At 37.1% G+C, this 22,097-nt stretch overlaps 1 protein-coding gene across 7 annotated transcripts in view; it reads right to left on the reverse strand.

Annotated features, from left to right (window-relative positions):
* dmxl2 (Dmx-like 2) overlaps positions 1 to 22,097 on the reverse strand; it is an 89,499-nt gene that overhangs the window by 49,793 nt on the left and 17,609 nt on the right. For all 7 annotated transcript variants that reach the window (XM_051656694.1, XM_051656691.1, XM_051656689.1 and 4 more), the window contains exons 4-17: positions 20,173 to 20,251; positions 19,068 to 19,215; positions 18,039 to 18,105; positions 16,256 to 16,428; positions 15,987 to 16,164; positions 11,737 to 11,911; positions 11,458 to 11,661; positions 10,250 to 10,512; positions 5,025 to 5,730; positions 4,387 to 4,508; positions 4,177 to 4,266; positions 3,866 to 3,977; positions 3,199 to 3,318; positions 2,135 to 2,365 (exon numbers count right to left, since the gene is read on the reverse strand). In XM_051656694.1, the coding sequence (XP_051512654.1) occupies positions 2,135 to 2,365; positions 3,199 to 3,318; positions 3,866 to 3,977; positions 4,177 to 4,266; positions 4,387 to 4,508; positions 5,025 to 5,730; positions 10,250 to 10,512; positions 11,458 to 11,661; positions 11,737 to 11,911; positions 15,987 to 16,164; positions 16,256 to 16,428; positions 18,039 to 18,105; positions 19,068 to 19,215; positions 20,173 to 20,251 (2,668 nt within the window). The remainder of the gene's footprint in view (positions 1 to 2,134; positions 2,366 to 3,198; positions 3,319 to 3,865; positions 3,978 to 4,176; positions 4,267 to 4,386; positions 4,509 to 5,024; positions 5,731 to 10,249; positions 10,513 to 11,457; positions 11,662 to 11,736; positions 11,912 to 15,986; positions 16,165 to 16,255; positions 16,429 to 18,038; positions 18,106 to 19,067; positions 19,216 to 20,172; positions 20,252 to 22,097) is intronic.

Raw genomic sequence — 22,097 nt, forward strand, 5'->3', positions numbered from 1 at the left:
TCGATGGATGCGCCGGCACGTCCAGCTGGATTTTTCCTCATAACAGCGGAAACAACTTAAAATACTCTGTCATTTTTGGGCATACAGATAAGTGTAAGACATCATTAGAGACTATTAAGGGTCTAATTTTATTTGTGTACACTCACAATAACAACAAAACCTTGTGTTTGTAAAATAAAGAAAATAAACAGGGTGCGCTTTCAGCCATCTCTGTCTCCGCGAGCATCTTTCTGAAACACGTCACAAAAATGAAGTGAAACTCCGCGAATACTTATCACACAAACATGAAACATATGTCTTAAGAAAGCTTAAAATGTCTATTTTTAAATAAAACAATTCAAATTTAAAACAAATATTCTACTGCAATGTAATCTGTATGAAACAAAGCGATGTACAGTTTCTCCTGGCTCAGCTCATTATCCCTAATGAGATCCCACCCACCAGCAGAGCGCGCTATTCATACGGTAATGTGCTGAAGTGATCAATGCAAATGGTAAACGCCCCCAACAGTGCCTTAAAAAACATCAAGTTCATCCACTTTTCTGCACGTTTGGAAGATGGCACGCTACACAGGTGAGGAAGAGTTCACATTTTCCTCAGAAGTAGAGCGGGACTCCGATGAACGTTTACATTTTGAAGAGCGACTTGATCCAGCCGAGGATACAATTTCGGATGAGTAAGTCATTTAGTTTTACTTACATTAGTTGACATGCTATTTTATATAAACATGGACATATTTTACTAGTTGGACTATTTCCAGACTTGCCAGCCAGTATTCAAAGTATTGAAATTTGAAATATGTCCTAATAGGCAAGTTTTAGTTACATTTAAATGTTGTTTCGGCTAAAGCAGGTATTTAAATTGTATGCTGTATGATATAAATATGATATGTAATATGATATAAAAATAATATGAATGTTTAGATTATATTTTATCTAGTGTTTATGCTGCCTCATTATCATCAACGAAGCTTGTGCTTGCAAATATCTGTTCGGGTGTAAATGTGTAAAATGTGCTGTAAATATGCCCATATTAGAAAATCAGCATATTACAATGATTTCTGAAGGATCATGTGACACTGAAGACTGCAGTAATGATGCTGAAAATTCAGCTTTGATCACAGGAATAAATTGCATTTTACAATATATTCAAATAGAAAAAAAACAGTTATTTTAAATTGTAAAAATATTTCACAATATCACTGTTTTTGCTGTATTTTGGATCAAATAAATGCAGCCTTGGTGAGCAGAAGAGACTTCTTTTAAAAACATTTAAAAAATGTTACAGATCTAAAACTTTTAAACGGTAGTGTAGGTCTAAATTTTTTAAGTAAAGTCTTTATGTAAAGAAAATGTATAGTCAGATTACTTCTTTTAACTTAAACTTGATTTTGTGAATAAGCTACAAACAATACATTCAATCATTAAGTCTCCTCACATTCATTCTCTCTCAGGGGAGGGGTCTTTGTCTCCTCAGGTGTGAATCACATCAATATTCATGATCATCCACGCCTCCTCGCATATGGCCTTTCTAACACTGAAAGTGTCTTACAAAAGTTAAATGACTATATTGTTTTGTATGAATGAGTGATCAGGATGGTTTTCACATCATTTTTGTAGCAAAAACTCTAGGCTACAAGATCCAGTCCTTAAAAGTCTTGTGAACAAATGTTTAGTATGTGTTATATGGCCTTATTTCAGTGACTTACAATTTTTGTTTTTTCAAACGCATAACGCATAAACACTATTTTCTCAAAAATACAAACATGTACATACATGTTGCTCACATATTATTGAGGCCCCATTTGTGCTGAATACAGTGTTATCAGACTTTAGCCATTAATATGTTTTTAAGCAACTGAAAAAAGCACAAATGTCAAGGCATGTCAAAACTTCTCCAGGGCCCAAAACACCCTCAGACCCCAGAGGGTTAAAATAATTTTTGCGAACTATCTCTTTAAATAGTGCACCTTTAATGTCAGGGTAATCATGTTTTATCAACAGTCCAATGGCCAGTGAAAGTACAAAAACACATATCTGATTTGCTGTGATTTATCTAAAGACTAAAGTGCTAACCAAAGTTTAGCTTGTAAAACTGCTATGGGGCAGTTCTAGGCAAGAGAATGTGATCATACCTGCAGAGGGTGTAGCTCTGATAAGCTCCACCCCCGGCGGCAGGTCTAGCAGCTGACTGTAGACAAGTTTAGAGATGAGGATGAGTTTGCTGGCAGACTGCAGGTTGGCTGAAGAGGAGGAGCGAGGCAGTGGAGTATGACCTGGTGTAATGTCAGGAGATGAGTCAGCGTTGTTCTGACTCACAGGAACTGTCAGCTGGTTCTGGAACACGATGTCAATGACTGGCTCTTCTGAAGGGTTAAAAAGACAGCAAATGTAACACAAAAAACTATTGTGACATGTGACAATTACCACATGAAAATACACGATGATACTTTTTTTTAAGTTCACCAAATAAATAAATAAAAAATCTAAATTGACCATTAACTTTTTTCTTCTGCTGAACACAAATAAAGTATTTTAGAAGAATATTTCAGTTCTGTTGGTCCACACAATGCAAGTGAATGGTGGACAGAATTTTGAAGCTTCAAAATGCACATAAAGGCAGCATAAAAGTAACTCCAGTGGTTAAATCCATATCTTCTGAATAAGTGAACAAACCCCTTAATACACATTACTAGTTTTATTGTGCAGAATTCTTCGGTGCATGTCATTCTAAGGAGAAAAAAAAGTTTTCATTTTATTTCAAAATGTAATAACTTTCTCCACCTCAGGAATGACTTTCCTTTTGACTGATGCCACAGATCCCTTTTACTTTTTCAGTCCCTCCCCTCCAATCTCCTGGATCTGATCTGGTGACACCCACTTTTCACAATCCAATCAATTCCCAATGAATAAAATCAAATTGCACCCTTCATTTTTTCTAGCTGAACATCCTGTTTCACTCTAAAATGCAAGATTATGTAAAATGGTTTGTAAAGACATTTCATGTTTGACTTTGACAACAGGCAGACAGACAGATACAACAGATGCCCAAAGGGTTAAGCAGAGCATAATTTCCTGAAAGGAAATAAGTTAGAGGATGTTTCATCTTTCCATTCATGAGACTCTCTTCTCAGTTTCCTTCATGAGCACTGTGCTGACAGCTGTGTTATCATTTCACAAATAAACACATCATACACACCCACACAGGCCTGCTCTGAGCGCAGATGAAGATGCCACATCTGCAACACAGAGTTATGATTCCCATCCTTCTCAATCACCACCAGGAAGAACTTCTCTGAGAACGGAGGGGGTTGGTACTCTACAATAAAGAAAAATCATGTTAATATTGGACCCCATGTTTATCAAATTATATATCCATTAGTTAAAAGAAGAGAGGAGAGGAATCGAGAATGGGGTGAGAAAAGAGAACAGAAAAGGAAACTGGAACAGAATGAAATAGAACCGAAACAAGAATAGCAAGGTATGGGACGGGATAGGCAAGAAATGGGACTGGAAAAGAAAGGAAAGGATTGGGCAAGGAAAGGAAAGCAGAAACGGAAACTGGAAAAAAACAAAAAGGAACAGGAACAGGAACAGGGCAGGACATCAAAGGAAAGGAAATGACAGGAACGGAACGGACAGGACAGGAAAGGAAACAAAAAGAAAGGACAGGACAGGAAATGACAGGGCAGGAACGGAACGCAAAGAACAGGACAGGACAGGTCAGGACAGGAACGGAAAGAAATGCAAAGGAAAGGAGAGGAAACAAAAAGAAAGGACAGGAAAGAAAAGAAAAGAAAGGAAAGGACAGGTCAGGACAGTAAAAGAATTTGTAGGAATTTGTATAGAAATAGAAGGATTTGTACCTTCTGCAGAGCGAAAGCTATTAATGTTGAAATCTGGAATGTCTATGTGCGGTTTGTATCCTAGAATAAAATCCTCCTGGAACACGTGGAGCAGCTGTGTATTTGAGCCACACTACGAGGACACACAAACACATATTACACACAGTACACACATTTATGCATAATAACACAAAATAATGAATGCACACACTCTGGACATGCTCCATTTTTGTTGAATAAAAACAAATAGGTCAAAGATGTTACTCTTATGTATTCATATAAATTATATATTTATGTGCATGTGCATGTGCACACAATCTTTCAGCCCTCACCTGGTTTGTTATGACATCTAGCTCTATGATGCAGCCGGGTCGAGCAGTGGACTGCTGACTGACAATGTTGAACACTTCACCCACCAGTTTCTACATACACAACACACCAACACACTCGAGTGATCTATTAATCATTTCAAAACAGTACAATGGCAGTGAGAAAAGTTATTTTTGATCAAATATAATTCAGAATCTTTGATACGTTCTTACAGAAGTCTCTGGGTCTGAGAGTTCGTCTAGTAGTTTGCGGGCGTCCACCACAGCCTGATACAGACGCAGGTTTTTACCGTCAGATGCCACAAAGCATGCGCTTGCTGAGTTACAGTACGTTCCTGACAGAGATACACAAAAGCTTGTATTAAGACAAACACAGCATCAATTTATATTTACTATCAGAGATTTGAAACCTTATTTAACTACTGTGTCTAAATTACAACATTAGCTATTAAATAAATAACATTTCAATTCAAAACCCAGCAGATGGATACTAGGGTGGTCTAGGTGGTTGCTAGGGTGTCCTGCTTGGATGCTAGGGTGTTATAATTATTTGCAAGGGCATTGCTATGCAGTTGGTAAGGAGCTTTAAGTGGTGTGGTTGCCCGAGCATTCATTTCTGAGTGGCTGCCCAGGTGTTGGCCAGGCGGTTACTAGGGCACTGCTAGACGGTTTGTAGGATTTTATTCAGCAAAACAGTATAGATTTATAATATCAGCCCCTGTATTGGTCTTTGGCAATAACAAAATTGGTATTTGGTATCTTGTAATTGGTATTGGCCAGAATTTCTAACATAAATGTGTAAATGAGTGTTTATGAGGCTTCTGAGGAAACCGTTTTGATGTTAAACTCACCGAGCACTGAGCTGGGAATGAGTGCTGGCAGCCAGGCCACGTTGGAGAAAGCAGAAGTGTGGAGTGAATTGATTCGCGCTAGCTCGGACACGCCCCCCGTGCAGGACAGTGGGCCGATGTGATCGACTCTCCAGAGGATCAGCTCACTGTAGATCGCGTTTGGGTCATGGAACGTACGTGTAGCTGCATTCCGTAATTGTTTACGAGGAACACCTCTCATTGCCCGTACAGTTTGCAGAGCCACGCCCCCATTCTGATCTCCGTCAATGCTCCCAGGCCCAGAGGGCGGAGTTAACAGCGCGTTGTGATGCGATGATGTCAGCAGCAAAGGAAGCACCGTGTGACAAGCCAGATCGTTGAGATGGAAACGGTGTCCACAGTAACGGAACTTGTGCGAGACAGTGAGGACGTTTGAAAAGGCGGACTTTTCGGCAAACGTGACGGCCCATTGGTTGAGCGAGCCATCTACGTGTTTGGACACCATCATGACGGCAGGGCCGATGACAGCGGCGAGAGAGTGTCCAAGAGAGCAGAGCCCCGCGGATGCAGACGAACTCTGAGGAACACGGCGCTCGCTTCTCTTTTCCTCCAGAGCGCTGCAGCTGTCTCGATCTGTAAATGTGCACGCGTACATCATGATGTTCTTACTGAGGGAGTTAGCATCACCTGTGGGGAACGCCACTGGGATACGACATGAGAACGACACCTGAATGAGAGAAGGTAAAACAAAACATGAATATATTTTATTTACATATTTCACACAACCTTCATGTTTTAATGAGTGTCAGTCAGCAGGGGACAGGAAGTGCAACTCCAGCTGTACAGGTATCATGCAGCTGCACAGGCAACAAACCACACCTAACGACAACAGACTGCAAAAGATAAGCTCCAAAAGTTTCAGTCTGATGCAGGTGTACATAGACACGTCCTTAGAAAAGCCCTTTTAATAAGTATACCTCGGACAGATTGATGAATTAAATTGCAATATGTATTGCTGTGGATGGTAGGCAAATGCTAGGCTTATATTCAATGATAATGCAATAAACAATATATTGCCTTCTAAAACCACTTTTTGTGTTGCTAATCAATGCTGTACTTGTCTGCCATAATAATGCAGTTTTTTTATTATCTGAATTATTTATTTATTATATTACATTTCTAATTATTTAAATATATTTATAATTAATCATTATATATTTAATTTTATTTAATTTCTCAGCAAGTATTGATAAATGTGATTGTGATTAATACAATTAATTAATCAGCATATCATGTAATTTATTTAATGAACTAATTTCCAGCCCAAATAAATAAATAAATAAATAAATAAATTATATGTCTAGTCAGTTATTGAGATCAGCCACTGAGTTTACCTAGCTTTTTTTTATAAAGCAAGTCAGTTCACAGTGACTATTTTATTATGTTTGTAATAGGCATACAAGTGCAGCTCATATCTACTTGAATGGGGAAAGACTGAAATGCCCAAAAGTATTTGACAAAATTATGCTTTAATGATATAATCTATTTTAAATGGGCAAAAAAAAAAAAAAAAAAAAAAACTGACAACAAAAGTATTAAAAGTTATGCTTTTTAGTGTCAAATTGTTAATCCTGGGCCAGCTGTTATGATTTCCCCTCTACATTTCACTACCAGTGGCCCGTCTCCTCCTAATATTTATTTCAGCTTTAATATTTTTTTAGAAAAGTACATTTCAAGACAATTACTTGGACTTATTATGGTTATTATACATAATTCATAGGTCTTTTTTAGTGAGGACTTTTAATAACTTTTATTATAACATTTACATTCGGTTCCATTCTATTGCGCTTCAGTTGTTTTTGAACACAAGAATGCCTTTCATACAATATGTGAACACACCTTAAAGGAATATTCCAGGTTCAGTACAAGTTAAGATCAATCGACAGCATTTGTGGCATAATGTTGATTACCACAAAAATGAATTTCGACTGGTGCCTCCTTTTCTTTAAAAACAAAAGTAAAGATTGAGGTTACAGTGAGGCACTTATAATGGAAGTGAATGGGGCCAATTTTTGGTGGGTTTAAAGACAGAAATGTGAAGCTTATAATTTTATAAAAGCAATTATATTAATTCTTCTGTCAACTCATGTATAATTTGAGCTGTAAAATTGTTTAAATTGTCATTTTTACAGTGATTTTAGGGTTTTAGGCACTGATATACAGTTGTGCTCAAAAGTTTGCATACCCTGGCAGAAATTGTGAAATTCTGGCATTAATTTTGAAAATATGACTGATCATGCAGTCTTTTATTTAAGGATAGTGATCATATGAAGCCATTTATTATCACATAGTTGTTTGGCTCCTTTTTAAATCATAATGCTAACAGAAATCACCCAAATGGCCCTGATCAAAAGTTTACATACCCTTGAATGTTTGGCCTTGTTACAGACACACAAGGTGAGACACACAGGTTTAAAATGGCAATTAAAAGGTTAATTTCCCACACCTGTGGCTTTTTAAATTGCAATTAGTGTCTGTGTATAAATAGTCAATGAGTTTGTTAGCTCTCACGTGGATGCACTGAGCAGGCTAGATACTGAGCCATGGGGAGCAGAAAAGAACTGTCAAAAGACCTGCGTAACAAGGTAATGGTACTTTATAAAGATGGAAAAGGATATAAAAAGATATCCAAAGCCTTGAAAATGCCAATCAGTACTGTTCAATCACTTATTAAGAAGTGGAAAATTCGGGGATCTCTTGATACCAAGCCAAGGTCAGGTGGACCAAGAAAGATTTCAGCCACAACTGCCAGAAGTATTGTTCGGGATAAAAAGAAAAATCCACTGGTAACCTCAGGAGAAATACAGGCTGCTCTGGAAAAAGACAGTGTGGTTGTTTCAAGGAGCACAATACAACGATTCTTGAACAAAAATGAGCTGCATGGTCGAGTTGCCAGAAAGAAGCCTTTACTGCGCCAATGCCACAAAAAAGCCCAGTTACAATATGCCCGACAACACCTTGACACGCCTCACAGCTTCTGGCACACCGTAATTTGGAGTGAGGAGACCAAAATAGAGCTTTATGGTCACAACCATAAGCGCTATGTTCGGAGAGGGGTCAACAAGGCCTATAGTGAAAAGAATACCATCCCCACTGTGAAGCATGGTGGATCACTGATGTTTTGGGGGTGTGTGAGCTCTAAAGGCACGGGGAATCTTGTGAAAATTGATGGCAAGATGAATGCAGCATGTTGTCAGAAAATACTGGCAGACAATTTGCATTCTTCTGCACGAAAGCTGCACATGGGACGCTCTTGGACTTTCCAGCACGACAATGACCCTAAGCACAAGGCTAAGTTGACCCTCCAATGGTTACAGCAGAAAAAGGTGAAGGTTCTGGAGTGGCCATCACAGTCTCCCGACCTTAATATCATCGAGCTTTTTTCAGAACATATATTGCAGAAAACAATGCTTTAGAATTGGTGTCATAGCGTAGTTTGTCCAGCAGAGCGCGCTCCGACTGTTTACAGAGCTGACTCTGAGCTGACGGTGGCTCTGCAGACAGGGCGGAGTTCAGCAGTGCCATCACAGTAAGTTGTTAACTAGTTTGTTAAATACATACTGGAAAGTTATTAAACAATGACCCCATCATTTTCCCTTTTCAATATTACTAATATAACGTTAATCCTGTCCCTGACAACCGTCACTCATGTTTGTTTGCTGTTAGCCAGCTATAGTTTGTCAGTGCAGTCAGTAATGTAGCAGATTGAAAGGTAAACATCAGAGCATCTATTTGCAGCTCAGCATACAATGGTGCAGTGGTGGATTGTGTCTGTTTAGTGTTGATTTCACGCTATGTTATTACCTAGTTGGTGAGACATAATGCTGGAAAGTAAAATAAACAACGTCCGTCTTTTACTCTCTGTGACAACGAGCTTATAGCTAACTAGCTAATCAGCTGAGTGGAAGCTAATGAGTAAACATGTATTCACCAAACTGTTTTGTTCAGGATTCACAGTTTGGTACCCCCTTCAACCGAACAATTCCAGTTGTAGCATTTATAAAATGTAATATTTAAAAGTCTGGTTTTCCACCGTTGAAAATTTCCCCTGAACTTGTATAGCAGAATACGGTGTAACACCGCTGCCACTGTTTATCTCTTGACTCGACAGTATTAATATAGTTAGCATTTGACTGATACTAAACAGTAATAGTGATGTTTATTTAGCTATTTTATTTTTATTTATTCTTTATTTTAATGGTCAGCATTTGACTGATACTAAACAGTAATACTGATGTTTATTTAGCTATTTATTTTATTTGTATTTATTCTTTATTTTAATGGTCAGCATTTGACTGATACTAAACATACAGAACTGATGTTTTTTTAAGCTATTTATTGTATTTTTATTTATTCTTTATTTTCTCAGTGTTCATATCTAGAATTTGTTGACAATATATAATAATAATGTCAAATATTCGTTGATAAAAAATATTTGTTTAAGAAAGCAGCCTTCTGAGTACCGTTGCATAGTCATATCGGTGAAAAATCCACATAGAAAAGGTATTTTCATTCCAGCTCAAAAATTAACTATATCGGCCACCTTATCGGTAATCGGTGAATTTTCCCTCTCGAAAATCGGTCTGAAAAATCCCATATTGGTCGGGCTCTAATATATATATATATATATATATATATATATATACACACACACACACACATACACACACACACACACACACACACTGTATATCAGTGGTTTTAGGGATTGTTGACATTACATTCATCGTCATAGCAATGAAGCGGTAAAATTGGCTAAAACAGAAAAGGTTAGTAAGTGATTTCAACACACTAAAATCATGTTTACGTGCATATTGTTTACATCTTGTGGCTATACTTTTGAAAAAGTGAGCATTTTTATGTTTAAAAATTGGCCCCCATTCACTTCCATTGTAAATGCCTCAGTGTAACCCAGATGTTTGCTTTTTTAAAGAAAGGAGGGGCAAGTCAATCTTAATTTTTTTGGTAATCAATATTATTCCACACATGCTGTCGATTGAGCTTAACCTGTGTTGAACACGGAATATTCCTTTAAGAAATACTCGATCTAATCAGTGTGTGTGGTGGACATTACCCTAAATCAGCCTCATTCAGACGATCCACCAAATAGACGATTTTGGAAATGTAACTTTGCTCGTTCCTACTTTAAACAACAGCAATGTCTGAACATTACACCTGCATCCTACCTGAACCTGTCTGAAGATTCCAGGTATAAACTCATCCAGGTATTTGACATGCCAGACAAGGAAGGAGCCGTCGTGAGGGTGGATGGTGAAGAGCATGTCAGGACTCTTGTTCCACTCCAGGATGAGAGTTTCCAGCTTGCGCTCCAGCAGAACTGAGGGCAGAGGAACACTGCTGCTGGAACCTGGAGACGAGGCTTTAGTGCTGCCCTCCTGATCTGCCTCCTCATGCTCTGATGAGCCCTTATCAGACATATCATCCAGATCTACAACACAAAGAGCACAGTGTGTAAAATAAATATACTAGCAGTGAGTGGTAAAGACAAAACAATGCTACTATTAAAGAGCCTAGGAAATCAAGTTTGGTATTTTGTGGCCTTAAATTCATGTCTGTTCACTTTGAGGTCATCTATATGCTAGTGTACGCCTAAAAGCTGCCAAATTAACTCTTAGCACATATACACATTTAAAAGTTACAGACTTTTTCTTCCAGGGAAATGACCCAAAAATACTGATGATGACTCATGTTGTTTGTTATGCTGTTGTTCAAGTATTCTCTCTGGTTGCTAGGGCTTAGATAAGTTGTTGCTAGGGTATTTTCAAATTTTGTTTACTGGCCTAAGTCAAAAAAGCCCACCAGCCCTCCTATGCGTGTTCACAAGAGGTCTTCTTCTTTTGGTGATTTACATTCTAAGTGCATATCGCCACCTACTCGGCAGTTGGTCCAATACGATTGGTTCTTTCTTTTCCTTTCCTTTATACCTCCCTTTTTGTGTTCTCCTCCCTACCCAGTAGGTGGCAATATGCACGAAGAATGCGAATGGCCAAAAATGACAGAAGGAAGAGTTCATCCTCTCGTGAGTGTGTATTTTTAGAGAGTTATTGTAAAAAAGGCCTTAAATATTGATCTGTTTCTCATCCACACCTATCATTTCACTTCTAAAGATATGGATTTAACCACTGGAGAGTTAAGTATTACTTTTATGCTGCCTTTATGTGCTTTTTGGAGCTTCAAAGTTCTGGCCAACATTCACTTGCATTGTATGGACCTACAGAGCTGAGATATTCTTCTAAAAATCTTCGTTTGTGTTCAGCAGAAGAAAGTCAAACACATCTGGTTAATGAAGAGAGAATTTTCATTTTTAGGTGAACTACTCTTTTCACAACCAGTAGGCATGTTATGAGATATTCATAACAAGTAGGGTTTGTACCGATATCAAACTTGGCCGTCGTGTCCTGCTCAAAGTCTTCAGTAGCTTGTTCCAGGTGCTGCTCGGAGAGTTTGCGCAGCTGATGCATGAACAGATCCATGGAGGTGGTGAAGCTGAGATCTTTATTATTCAGCCAGTGAACCACAAACCCTCCACTGACGTCCTCAGAGAAGAGGCCCGATCCGGTCAACGCTGCGGGGATATCTGATGACAGAGAGACAGATCACGCCACTGTCCATGTGTGTATGTGAATGTATAAATGTCTGAGTTTGTGTGTACCTGTGTTAGGGTTGATGCTGGCAGAGATGTGGAAGTGGCAGAGGGCGTTAGCGTGGTGCGAGATGTGCTGGTGGGTTTCGTGGGAGCCCAGCTGGCTGGGCAGCAATTCGGTGTGTGCCACCAATGCAGACGATCTTCTGCGGCCCCTGCGCAGGTGCTTGAGGTGATGGATAGACTAAACACAGACACAAACCACTATTACCATCATACACACTCACAGAAAAACTTAACTTAGAGCAGATTCAGGAACCTGTGCACGCAGAACTCTGCAGAAAAATCTGCAGCATTGGAACGCCCTAGAAATTCCCTGGCCCTTAAGTGTTTAATTAAACATTTTGTATAGTATTAACATAGGTATTTCATGTTCACTCAACCATAGCTCAAATTTTAGTTTTTGATATTTTTTAATTGGTGAAAGATAAACATAAGTGACGATGAAATCCAAAACATTAAATGTCATGGATCAATATTTACGGAGTAATCCATTATTTTGTAGAGGTGGGACAAAATGACAATGTTCGCCTATGATTTTGGAGAAAAATTACAAGTCAAAAGAATCACCTTAGAAAGGTGTCAGCATTATTAATTGATTTTTACACAGAGATAGGGAGGTCTATTACTAAAATCAGTCGACTCCAGCACTCCTTGCTGCATTATATGACAATGGTCATATAGTCCAAAAAGTGGAGAAAAAAACAAACACTTTTTTTTGTGTTCCTTTTCCAAAGTTGGGGTGCCTATAACTCCAAACACATTAAACATATCTTAACATCCTTTTAGATTTTTGTTCATAACAAATTCCTTTTTGTACCTTCATGTTTGGGACCCTATGTGGTTAAATCCCAGAGATATAAGGGCTCTCAATGTGGCTCCATACGAAAATGGTTAAATTGAACCTATTTTCAATACTTTAAATGTGTGTCACATGATTTGAAAGTTGGCCTAAAGTATACTGTATATACAGTATATATAGGGTAAGATGGGGGAAGACACTACGATCTAATTTACTGTCATCAAAATTGGGGCAGAAGGTTGTTAATGGTGTCATTATAATTCAGTTTAATAATTATTAACTTATGGGGTCATTGTTAAATATTTTCATGCATTAGATGTACATTTCAACCATCTTCTCTATTCCTTATAACATAATAGGTGAATTGAGTGGAATTCAATCTATATTCATAGTATTGCTATTATGACATGGCCTTCAATTAAAAATATGGGTGTCTTTAAATGTATATATTCATAGGCCTGCACAGTATATAATTCATAGAATAACTTTATCTTTCAGATGAATCACTTTGACTGGGATTCTGTAATTTGATTCGACTGTCATTGTTTAGTTATTCAATTACTGATTTTATATTTTACTTTACATTTCAAAAATACATTACTAAGAATGATATCAGATATATTTTATACATTCTGTAAAAATTCGGATGATACCTGGGAGGGCCCTGGGGGGCTTCTTGCCCCAGGTGGGGGGTCATCTTGTCAATTCATAATTTTTTATTTTGTGCTATGACAACAAAATTAGCAATAGTTTCTATTTATTTTCCTTGATAATATGTTGGATGATGCATCATCATCCTGTACATGCTAAAAGTTTATCTATATATGTTACAATTTAAAAGTAAATGAACATTGTTCTTAAAGGTGCACTCAGTAATTCTAATCCAATACACTTTTTGTCAAATTCTGCAAATATCTCCTCACAGTCTGCAAGCTGTCCATTCTAGTATTTGTACACAGCCCTGACTCTGTAAATGGGACAAAAACAAAGTGGAACAGACAGATCCACACAACACTACTCCAGCCAATCAGCAACAGGGGGTGGTTCTTGCATGTGCATAGGATGGGGGGTGGGGGCAGAGTGAGAGGGAAATTAATTAGAAGAGAGACGGCAAATCTGCCGTCAGAGTATTTTTATTGTATACAGTCTTCTTATTTTGTGTATACTGTATATTATTAGATGTATATTGTGTTGTGTAACAGATGTGTAAACTGTGTTATGTGTAAATCAGATGTTTATTGTAATTGTCATACTGCTATGTTGCTTGGAACTGCACCCAAGACTTTCACCCACTGTTGCACTTGTGTACATGGTTGAGTGACAATAAAGGGATTTGATTTGTAGGGAGGGGTGTGTTTGTTTTGGCAGTTGAGTTCGAATATCAACAGTGTTTCTCAGGAATCGCTGAGTGCACCTTTAAGGGGGGCATCTTACCCTATATATATATATATATATATATATATATATATATATATATATATATATTATTATTATCATATTAATGTGTTTACAAATAATATGATTATGCTTTTAGCTACCAATACAGTATAGTACCAATAAGAGTGTAGTTGGGAATCGAGAGCTGTTTCTTATTCAGAACTAAATTTGGATGGATGGACTATACTCTCTTAAAACTGAATACACAGATGATAAATGAATGCCAACTTAAGCTTTCATCAGCCTAATAAAAGGACAGAGCATCTACATGAACTTCTGCAGTTAATTCAGGATGGACCTCAAAGACACCTCTTAATTCAGGACTTTTGGACCGGACAGCTCCCGTAACGAAGTCCTCAAGTTCTACTTAAAGAGCAATCTATGTGCAGGTTTGGAAAACTGGTGTTACTTCATGGCAAAATAATGTACAACATTAGTTCACATGATCTTAAAAGCGTAAATCCTCGCTGGTTTCACGCAACAACAAACATACAGCACACTGCAAATGTAGAATGATTCGTGAGTGAATTACTCATATGAGACAGTTTTCACTGTCAAACTGCCCAGTTCTTGGCCACAACGAGCTGTTAAATGGACTAGACTTAATGCCACAAGTCAAAAGTCTGGTTATGCAAGAGTAGTTACTTGGAGACAAAAGGCTTTTACATGCTAGTTTGATGTTTTCGCACATCCTACTAAAGATGACTGTGAGGAGGAGATCTGATGCGAGGAAATAGAGATGATATAATACTTCTCATTTAGCAATACTTTGCGTTTAGTTTAGAAGCTATTCATTTGATTTGATAATTTAACATTGTAATATACAGTAGCATTATTTTCAATGGATATTTTAGCCTTAATGTCTAAGCAGCTGATATGTTTATCATAGTGCAATTCAAAACACAATCATAATATTAATATTTGACCATATTTTGCAGCCGTTGTGTGTATAGAGTGCTATGAGAGTACAGTTTCACAATTCTTGATACCAATTTCGATACCACAACATTGGTAATATGCTATTGAAAACACTCATTTAGCCTATTTAAATGTTACATTTCAATATAAATCCTAAATCAAAACAATAGCATGTTTCCTTTGAGTGTTTCTCGATGAAATAAACATTTTTTTTTTATTTATTTATTTTGTAGGACACAATAAAATCAGTTTTATTATTTTCTATATTCTACTTAATTTTCCCCCCCAAATTCCACGTTTCCCTTTTTTTCTGAATTCCATGTTTTAAAGTTTAATTCAACTTCATCATCAAAATTGTGTCTAATCAGATGATTACAAACCTTAATCAAATGAAATAGAACAATTACTTTTCAACAAAACAATTCTTTTTTTTATTTTTTTTATGAAGTGCTTTAGTAATGATCCTCACAACACAATCTAAAACACAACATTGGTCTTATTTTGTCAAAGTAAGCGCTGCACAAGAGAGCATCACATTATAAATGAAAACACTGATAAAAACTATTCAGTAAAACAGCACTCTTGCTTGTGAGATACAGGTTCAACATAACAATAATAATAAAATACATTTTACCAAACAATAGTAATATATTTCTGTCACAATTTCTTACATTTCAGACGTCAAGCTTTTATTTTGACATGAAGGCATTTCTGTGTTTTTGATAGTAGTTTCACACTTCCGGGTAAGACGCTGGTTATATGAATTTGATTATTGGAGCGCAAAATGCTGCAATTTAATTAAGTAAACATATAGACTACAGATGCTGCGTGCTTCACAGTGAATGAGTGCTCTCTTCTGTCATCTACTAAAACAACACAGCGCTCGATGCTTATAAAATGAAGTAGTGTTGGGTTCGAGTCCACCTTAGTCGAGTCCGAGTCAAGTACATTCACTACATTCTAACTTAAAAATGCCCCTGAAAATCAATTCCAGGGAACTAATATTGCATCTAACACAAAAGTTCATTTCTGACAGGGGTATACATGTAAGTGTGTACATGTCTGTAAGCATGTGTGGGCTGGTGCGTTTCTGCACACTGACCTCCAGAGCGTGCTGTATCTTGTCTTTCTGAGCGATGTTTGGCAGAGATGAGCTGAAGCTGGTGCTGTTGTCAGAGATCTGCCCCCCCAGCAGACTGTCCTCGGGCAGGAGGGTCTCGCTCCACACACGACAGATGCCATCCGCACAGGACGTCAGCAACACGTTACACACCGAACCTCTGCAACACACACACAATAGTGCATTAATACATGCACTGACTAACATTGCGAGTGAAAGAATGTGTTATTCTGTAAGCGTGTTGTACATACTTGGGCATGTATTTACTGGTCTTCCTCCACGAGAATCCTGTGACTGTACGCGGATGAGCCAGATAGACAAATGAGAAATGCACCGCTGGAGCCTTTTTATCCGTCACATCCGGCATCACCACTGCAGACTTCCAGCCTGTGGTCGGATACCAGACCTTCAGCAGACAGTCATCCTGAGAGAGACATGAGGTGGTTGCACCATTGTATTTTCACATAGTTTCACACTTGCTGAAATGTGTGAATCGCAAGCTTTTCTTGTTCAGGGTGCAATAGTAAGACACACCAAGTGTGATTGAATTTCCTGGCTGACAAAACACACTGATCAATATTGTTAGACATTCAAGGAGGAGGAAATATCTAGTAGGGCCATAGCAAGGAATTCTGGGCCCTGTGAATATATATTGCTCTGGGCCCCTTACCTATTAAAATAATACAGTTTTAAGTTTGTTATGGGCCCCCTTGGACCTTTGGGCCCCTAGAATCGCTAACACCTTTCACCCTACTAGTTACGGCTTTGTACACGGCTGAAACTTCAATAGAGCGCAGCAGTGCCAGCCCACTTTTTCAGTCATCTTGGTTCCGGAAGTATTTTTATCATAGAAATTTCATAAAACATTCTTCATAAAAGAGTTCTAACTAAGCCATGAACCAAACCAGCGCAAAAGGTGAATCACAACATTACAAACTTTGATTTGAAGCAAAAACTAATAAAAACAACCAAACAAAAAGACAAAGGTACAAGACTGTGTACTTAACGTCAAACTGTGAAGCAACTGTGAAGCATGAAATTGAAAACAATGGAAAAATATAAAACTATTGACTTAAGTTTGTTGATTGCAACAATAAAAACAATGCATTTTAATTTTGTTGCTAAATATTCAGATATATGCGTTTATATATCGCATGGAGTTTGAGAGTGTAGGTGGACCGACTTGATTGCATAATGGGAGTAGGCAGTCGCCGCAGAGTGCTTTTGCTGCACTTTGTTTGCCACAATTCTCTGATTGGTGGATCTTTCTCTTTAGGATTATGGGTAGTGTAGTTCATACCCAGTAATTCCGCTATAAAACACGATTTTCTTAAAATAACGTTGAAATAATGTGGACTATTGGCTTCAACAGAAGCATATACTATCGATTAACAACCTCTAGAAAAAAACTAAATATTGGATTTTTACTTCCAGATCCAGATTATTGTGCTGTATTAGAGGCACTTTGACCATGAACCTTCTTTAAACTATGTTTTATATAAAAACTGTTCAGGAATAAAGATGTGATCATGGCCTTGATCAAAATCCATGTGGATTTTGGTATAATGTGTGATGGTGTGGATGATATTGTGTATGATGGTTATTAGTTTTGAAGAAAGAGTTGGATAATCTCAATTAACTGAACTGATGAAATACAAATAATAGATTGTTTTTTAATCAAAACTCTCAAATACTAACCAGATTAGTAATGACACCTAATAAACATGCTCGTAGAAAATGATGTAAAAATCTTCAAATTAATGACATTTCAGAGATATGCTCACTGTCGCATTTCCACCAGAACCAAATATAAACTTTTTTAAGAGAAACTCAATTGTTTTCTGAAATGCTTGCCATGACAGTGATGACAACAGTTTTGTGGACAGCAATTCTTTGTCATAAATATTAATACCAAATGAACTGAAAATACGATTGATTTTAAAATCATCCTAGGGGACACAAAAGTTCCCTTAATTAAAGAATTACCAATGCAGTATATACTATACAATGTGTGTGTGTGTATATATGTGGTACCTTCCCAGCAGTGGCAAAGTATTCTCCATCAGGAGACCATTTAGTGATGTGGACAGCAGCAGCGGTCCTGAGACAACACACACATAAAGCACAGACTGCTTTACACACAAACATAAGTATTCACACATGTGCACACATATTTGCTACAGGTGGTGAAGAATATTTCATTTAAAATCTCTCCAAAGACGTATGTTTTTAAGCACGTTACACCTGCATGGTAAGTGTGAGTCAGAGATATTGAGGAAAATAAATCCACTTCCACTTCTCTATTCATTGCAATTGTTTGCTCACATCTGCCAGGTTCTCCTCTGTGACAGTTTATTAGCAGTTTTTGCTACAGTCTCTTCAAGATTTCTGTATGTAAATGAGGTCTGTTATGATTGGCTGACCTCAATTTGCATAGTTCAACATAGTTCGTTGTTCATCTGGGTGGGCCAAGTTGCTTGATTTGTTTAAAGTGGGCAGTCAAATATTATACGAATAATATATCGCTATATTAGAAGAGTTTTAATAAGTTAGCTAGTGTAATCTACCTCCCTGATGAAAAAGGTGTGTAGGAAAAAAATTTATGATACTAGTTAAACAATCATCCAAAAATCATGAAGACAGACGAAGCATACACTTGTTTTTATGAAGTTTTATTAACTTCAGCAGATATTAGTGAACCAGCTTCCTAGAAACAAATGAGATACCATAGCGTTGGCAAATTGACAATCATGAGTCGCCACGTGCTAAAACCTTTCCACCACCTCTGTTGAGCTGAGGAATCCTTGTATCGAACCGGGCCGAATTGCGCTCAAGTGGTAATGCCACTGAAACCATTCCACAGCATGCTCAGAACCGTTCAGCCCAATGGTGGAAAAGTGCTTTATGTTTACATAGTAGATCAAACATTTATTTCCCAAATGCTAGCCATGTCGTTTTTCCATTGTAAGACCTGTTTAGTTCATCAAATGTGCCTTAACATGCAGCAAACCAGACAAGCAGCATTGCACACAGAAATATCTACAGGCCTGAAACAGCACTCACTTCAACTGCCAGATGCACTTCCAGTCGCTGAGTATGAGTTCATGAGCTCTGTCATCAGTCAGCTCACAGTCCTCTTCCTCTATCAGCACATCACTGGTGGGAGGAGCCCACAGCTGCAAATGCTCAGTGGCCGCCAAGATACGATTACCTGCAAGAGAGAGGCACAGTATTAAATTACACACAAACTAACATATTTATCTGACACATATATATATATATTTATACACTGCAACAAATTATGTAAAATGAACTATATAACAAAATAACGCCTTAAACAGTGAACGGAATGAATTGTGCATGCATTCATGTTGTTGCGTTCCAACATCTTAAAATGCAACATTTATTGCGCAAGATGATAAAAACTACAGAAATGCAATGCAACCAAAGAGACGGTTCAAAAAGTGTTAAAAAATATGGTAGCATGGACGCAACGGAAGATTTGGTCTTACCAATGCTTTACTCATCTGCCACAATAATGTAATATTTTATTATTATGTTAGCTTGATAAAGCCAATATACTGTTATTCTACAAACTATTTATTTTTTTCCTCCAAAATCCCTAACGGAGGCCAACATTTCTAACACATTTTCCTCATAGAGCTTCCAAGCTACATCCACCAAACTCAGCACAGACCTTCAGACTGTTCTGGAATAGTGTGCTCTGTATTTTCTAAGTGATCGGACGTACGGTTCTCTCTCTCTCTCTCTCTCTCTCTCTGACATTTTAAAGGTGCTGTAAGCGATTTTAGCGTTCTGAAGCTTTCATGTCACTGAGCCAAATTACCCAAGCCCCCTCATTCCAAAACTCCGACCTCCAAAGACAATTTTGAAACCATATTATATTATATTATATTTGTGGGCCTTTTTCTGCAATCACTGATATATGCGATTGTGATTCATTAAATTAAATTCATTGGAGGAGTATATCATGTAATTCATTCACTTAAAATTATTATAGATTGACAGCCCTAATTTACAGGTGTCTTATATACGGTAAACATGTTTATAACATTTTCATTCATCTGATAAGATGAGAACACATAAACAAGGTCATAAGAGAAAACAGTCAGTTCATCTGTTGACACAGTGAATATTTCACACAAACCTTGGGGGTCCCACGCCAGATTATAGGTTATAGCATTGAGGAAGAACTGACCGGTCTTCTGCCATTGGTAATTCAGCTGCTGTAAAATAAATAAATAAATAAAAAACAAAATATCAGCTGATTTAAACAGGAATACAGCAATATTTCACTTAGAAAATAATTACGTAAGTTTCAAAAATACCAAAACTAGGTAGTTAAGTGTTTGAAGGAAACACTCAAAACACTAGGGTTGTAACAATACTCAAATTTCAGTAATCGCTACCAATCCCAGTAAAACTGTATAACTCTCAATACCAATTTCAATACAACAGAAAAAAATAATATGCCATATAAAACATGAAATATTAAAATGACAAATTAAAAACAAAGGCATGTCAAAGTATTTCCCAATTAAGTAAACATTGCTTCAAGACTTCCAATTAATTATTTGAATAAACAGTCAGTAATCAAGAACAAAGAAGTAAATGAGGAGCAATGATTGGTTTCCTCTTTATCTTGTCAGTATTGTTGTTTGATTAATATTAATGACATAACATACAGTAGCAGGTCTATTTTCACAGGCTGGATTGACACTGCAAGGTACAATACGCAGGTTGTTTTGTTACACCTGTTCACATTCACAAGACAAACCAACTGTTTCCATTATTACCTCGCCAAGACGGCTGACTAAGTTTGACTAAGTGTATTTGACACCAGCAAGTACGCATGCAAACGTTCAAAAGCCGCCACCTGTCAGTCAGACAGCACAGATAACGGAATCAAGATGCTACTCATACCTACCAATACTGTAGAGTCTCATTACACTTTTTAAAATTATGTTTCGCAGGTGCTTTTAAAGACCTTAACCCTTGTGCATCAATAAAAAAAAGTTACTCAGAGGTCCTTAGGACAAAAATGTCAGTGTCAAAAACCTGCCATAATAATATTATATATTAATATTATTTTCCACTTTCAATTAGTACATTTTTTTAACCAACATCATTCTTTATCATAACTATCAAATATTCATTCGTTTTCAAGATGTTAACCCTTTAAATGCCAGTTTGTTTATATAATGCCACTGTTGTTTTTTATGAAAAAAAAAATAATATATATATATATATATATATATATATATATATATATATATATATATATATATATATATTTTCCATATACTAAATGCTAAGGGGAAATTTTTGGGGGTGGATTATCACAGTCTGTGTTATGTCAATGATTAGCAACAACACTGATTTTGATGCATTATTATTTTTTGTGCCGTGTCAGATAAAATAAACAAAAAAAACACACTCAGCACCTTAGAGGACAAAAATGTCAGCGTCAAAACACTGCCATAAAAATATTATATATTAATATTATTTTCCACTTTCACTGACTTCGATTTTTTTAACCAACATCAGTCATGATCATAACTACCAAATATTCATTCATTTTCAGGATTTTAAACCTTTAAATGCTAGTTTGTTTATATAATGCCGCTGTTGTTTTACACACACACACACACACACACATTTCTCAATACACACATAAAATACACACTCTGACATCCATACCAACACACCCACACAATTTTAGCTGCATCATTTATTCAGTTGGCCTGCAGTGCTCTATAATACAACAAACAGAAAATAGGAAAAAAGCATGTATTTGCTCCATAGGCTAAACATGAGAAAAATGGCGCCATCTGGTGGAAAATATTTAAAATGTAAATTTTGAAGCCAGGACTCCGGAATGAAAGCATAATATCACAGAATTCATAATTTTATACTTTAATGCCACTGGGATCAAATATTGCAGTTTTAATGGGTTTCAATGGGGATATTTTTGTCCTGAAGGTCCTGAGTGTAACTAAACTCAGCAAAAAAGAATGTTCACTCACTTTCAACTGCTCTTATTTTCAGCGAACTTAACACGTGTAAATATTT

The sequence above is a fragment of the Myxocyprinus asiaticus genome, chromosome 26 (assembly GCF_019703515.2).
Source record: "Myxocyprinus asiaticus isolate MX2 ecotype Aquarium Trade chromosome 26, UBuf_Myxa_2, whole genome shotgun sequence".
Taxonomy (NCBI): Eukaryota; Metazoa; Chordata; class Actinopteri; order Cypriniformes; family Catostomidae; genus Myxocyprinus; species Myxocyprinus asiaticus.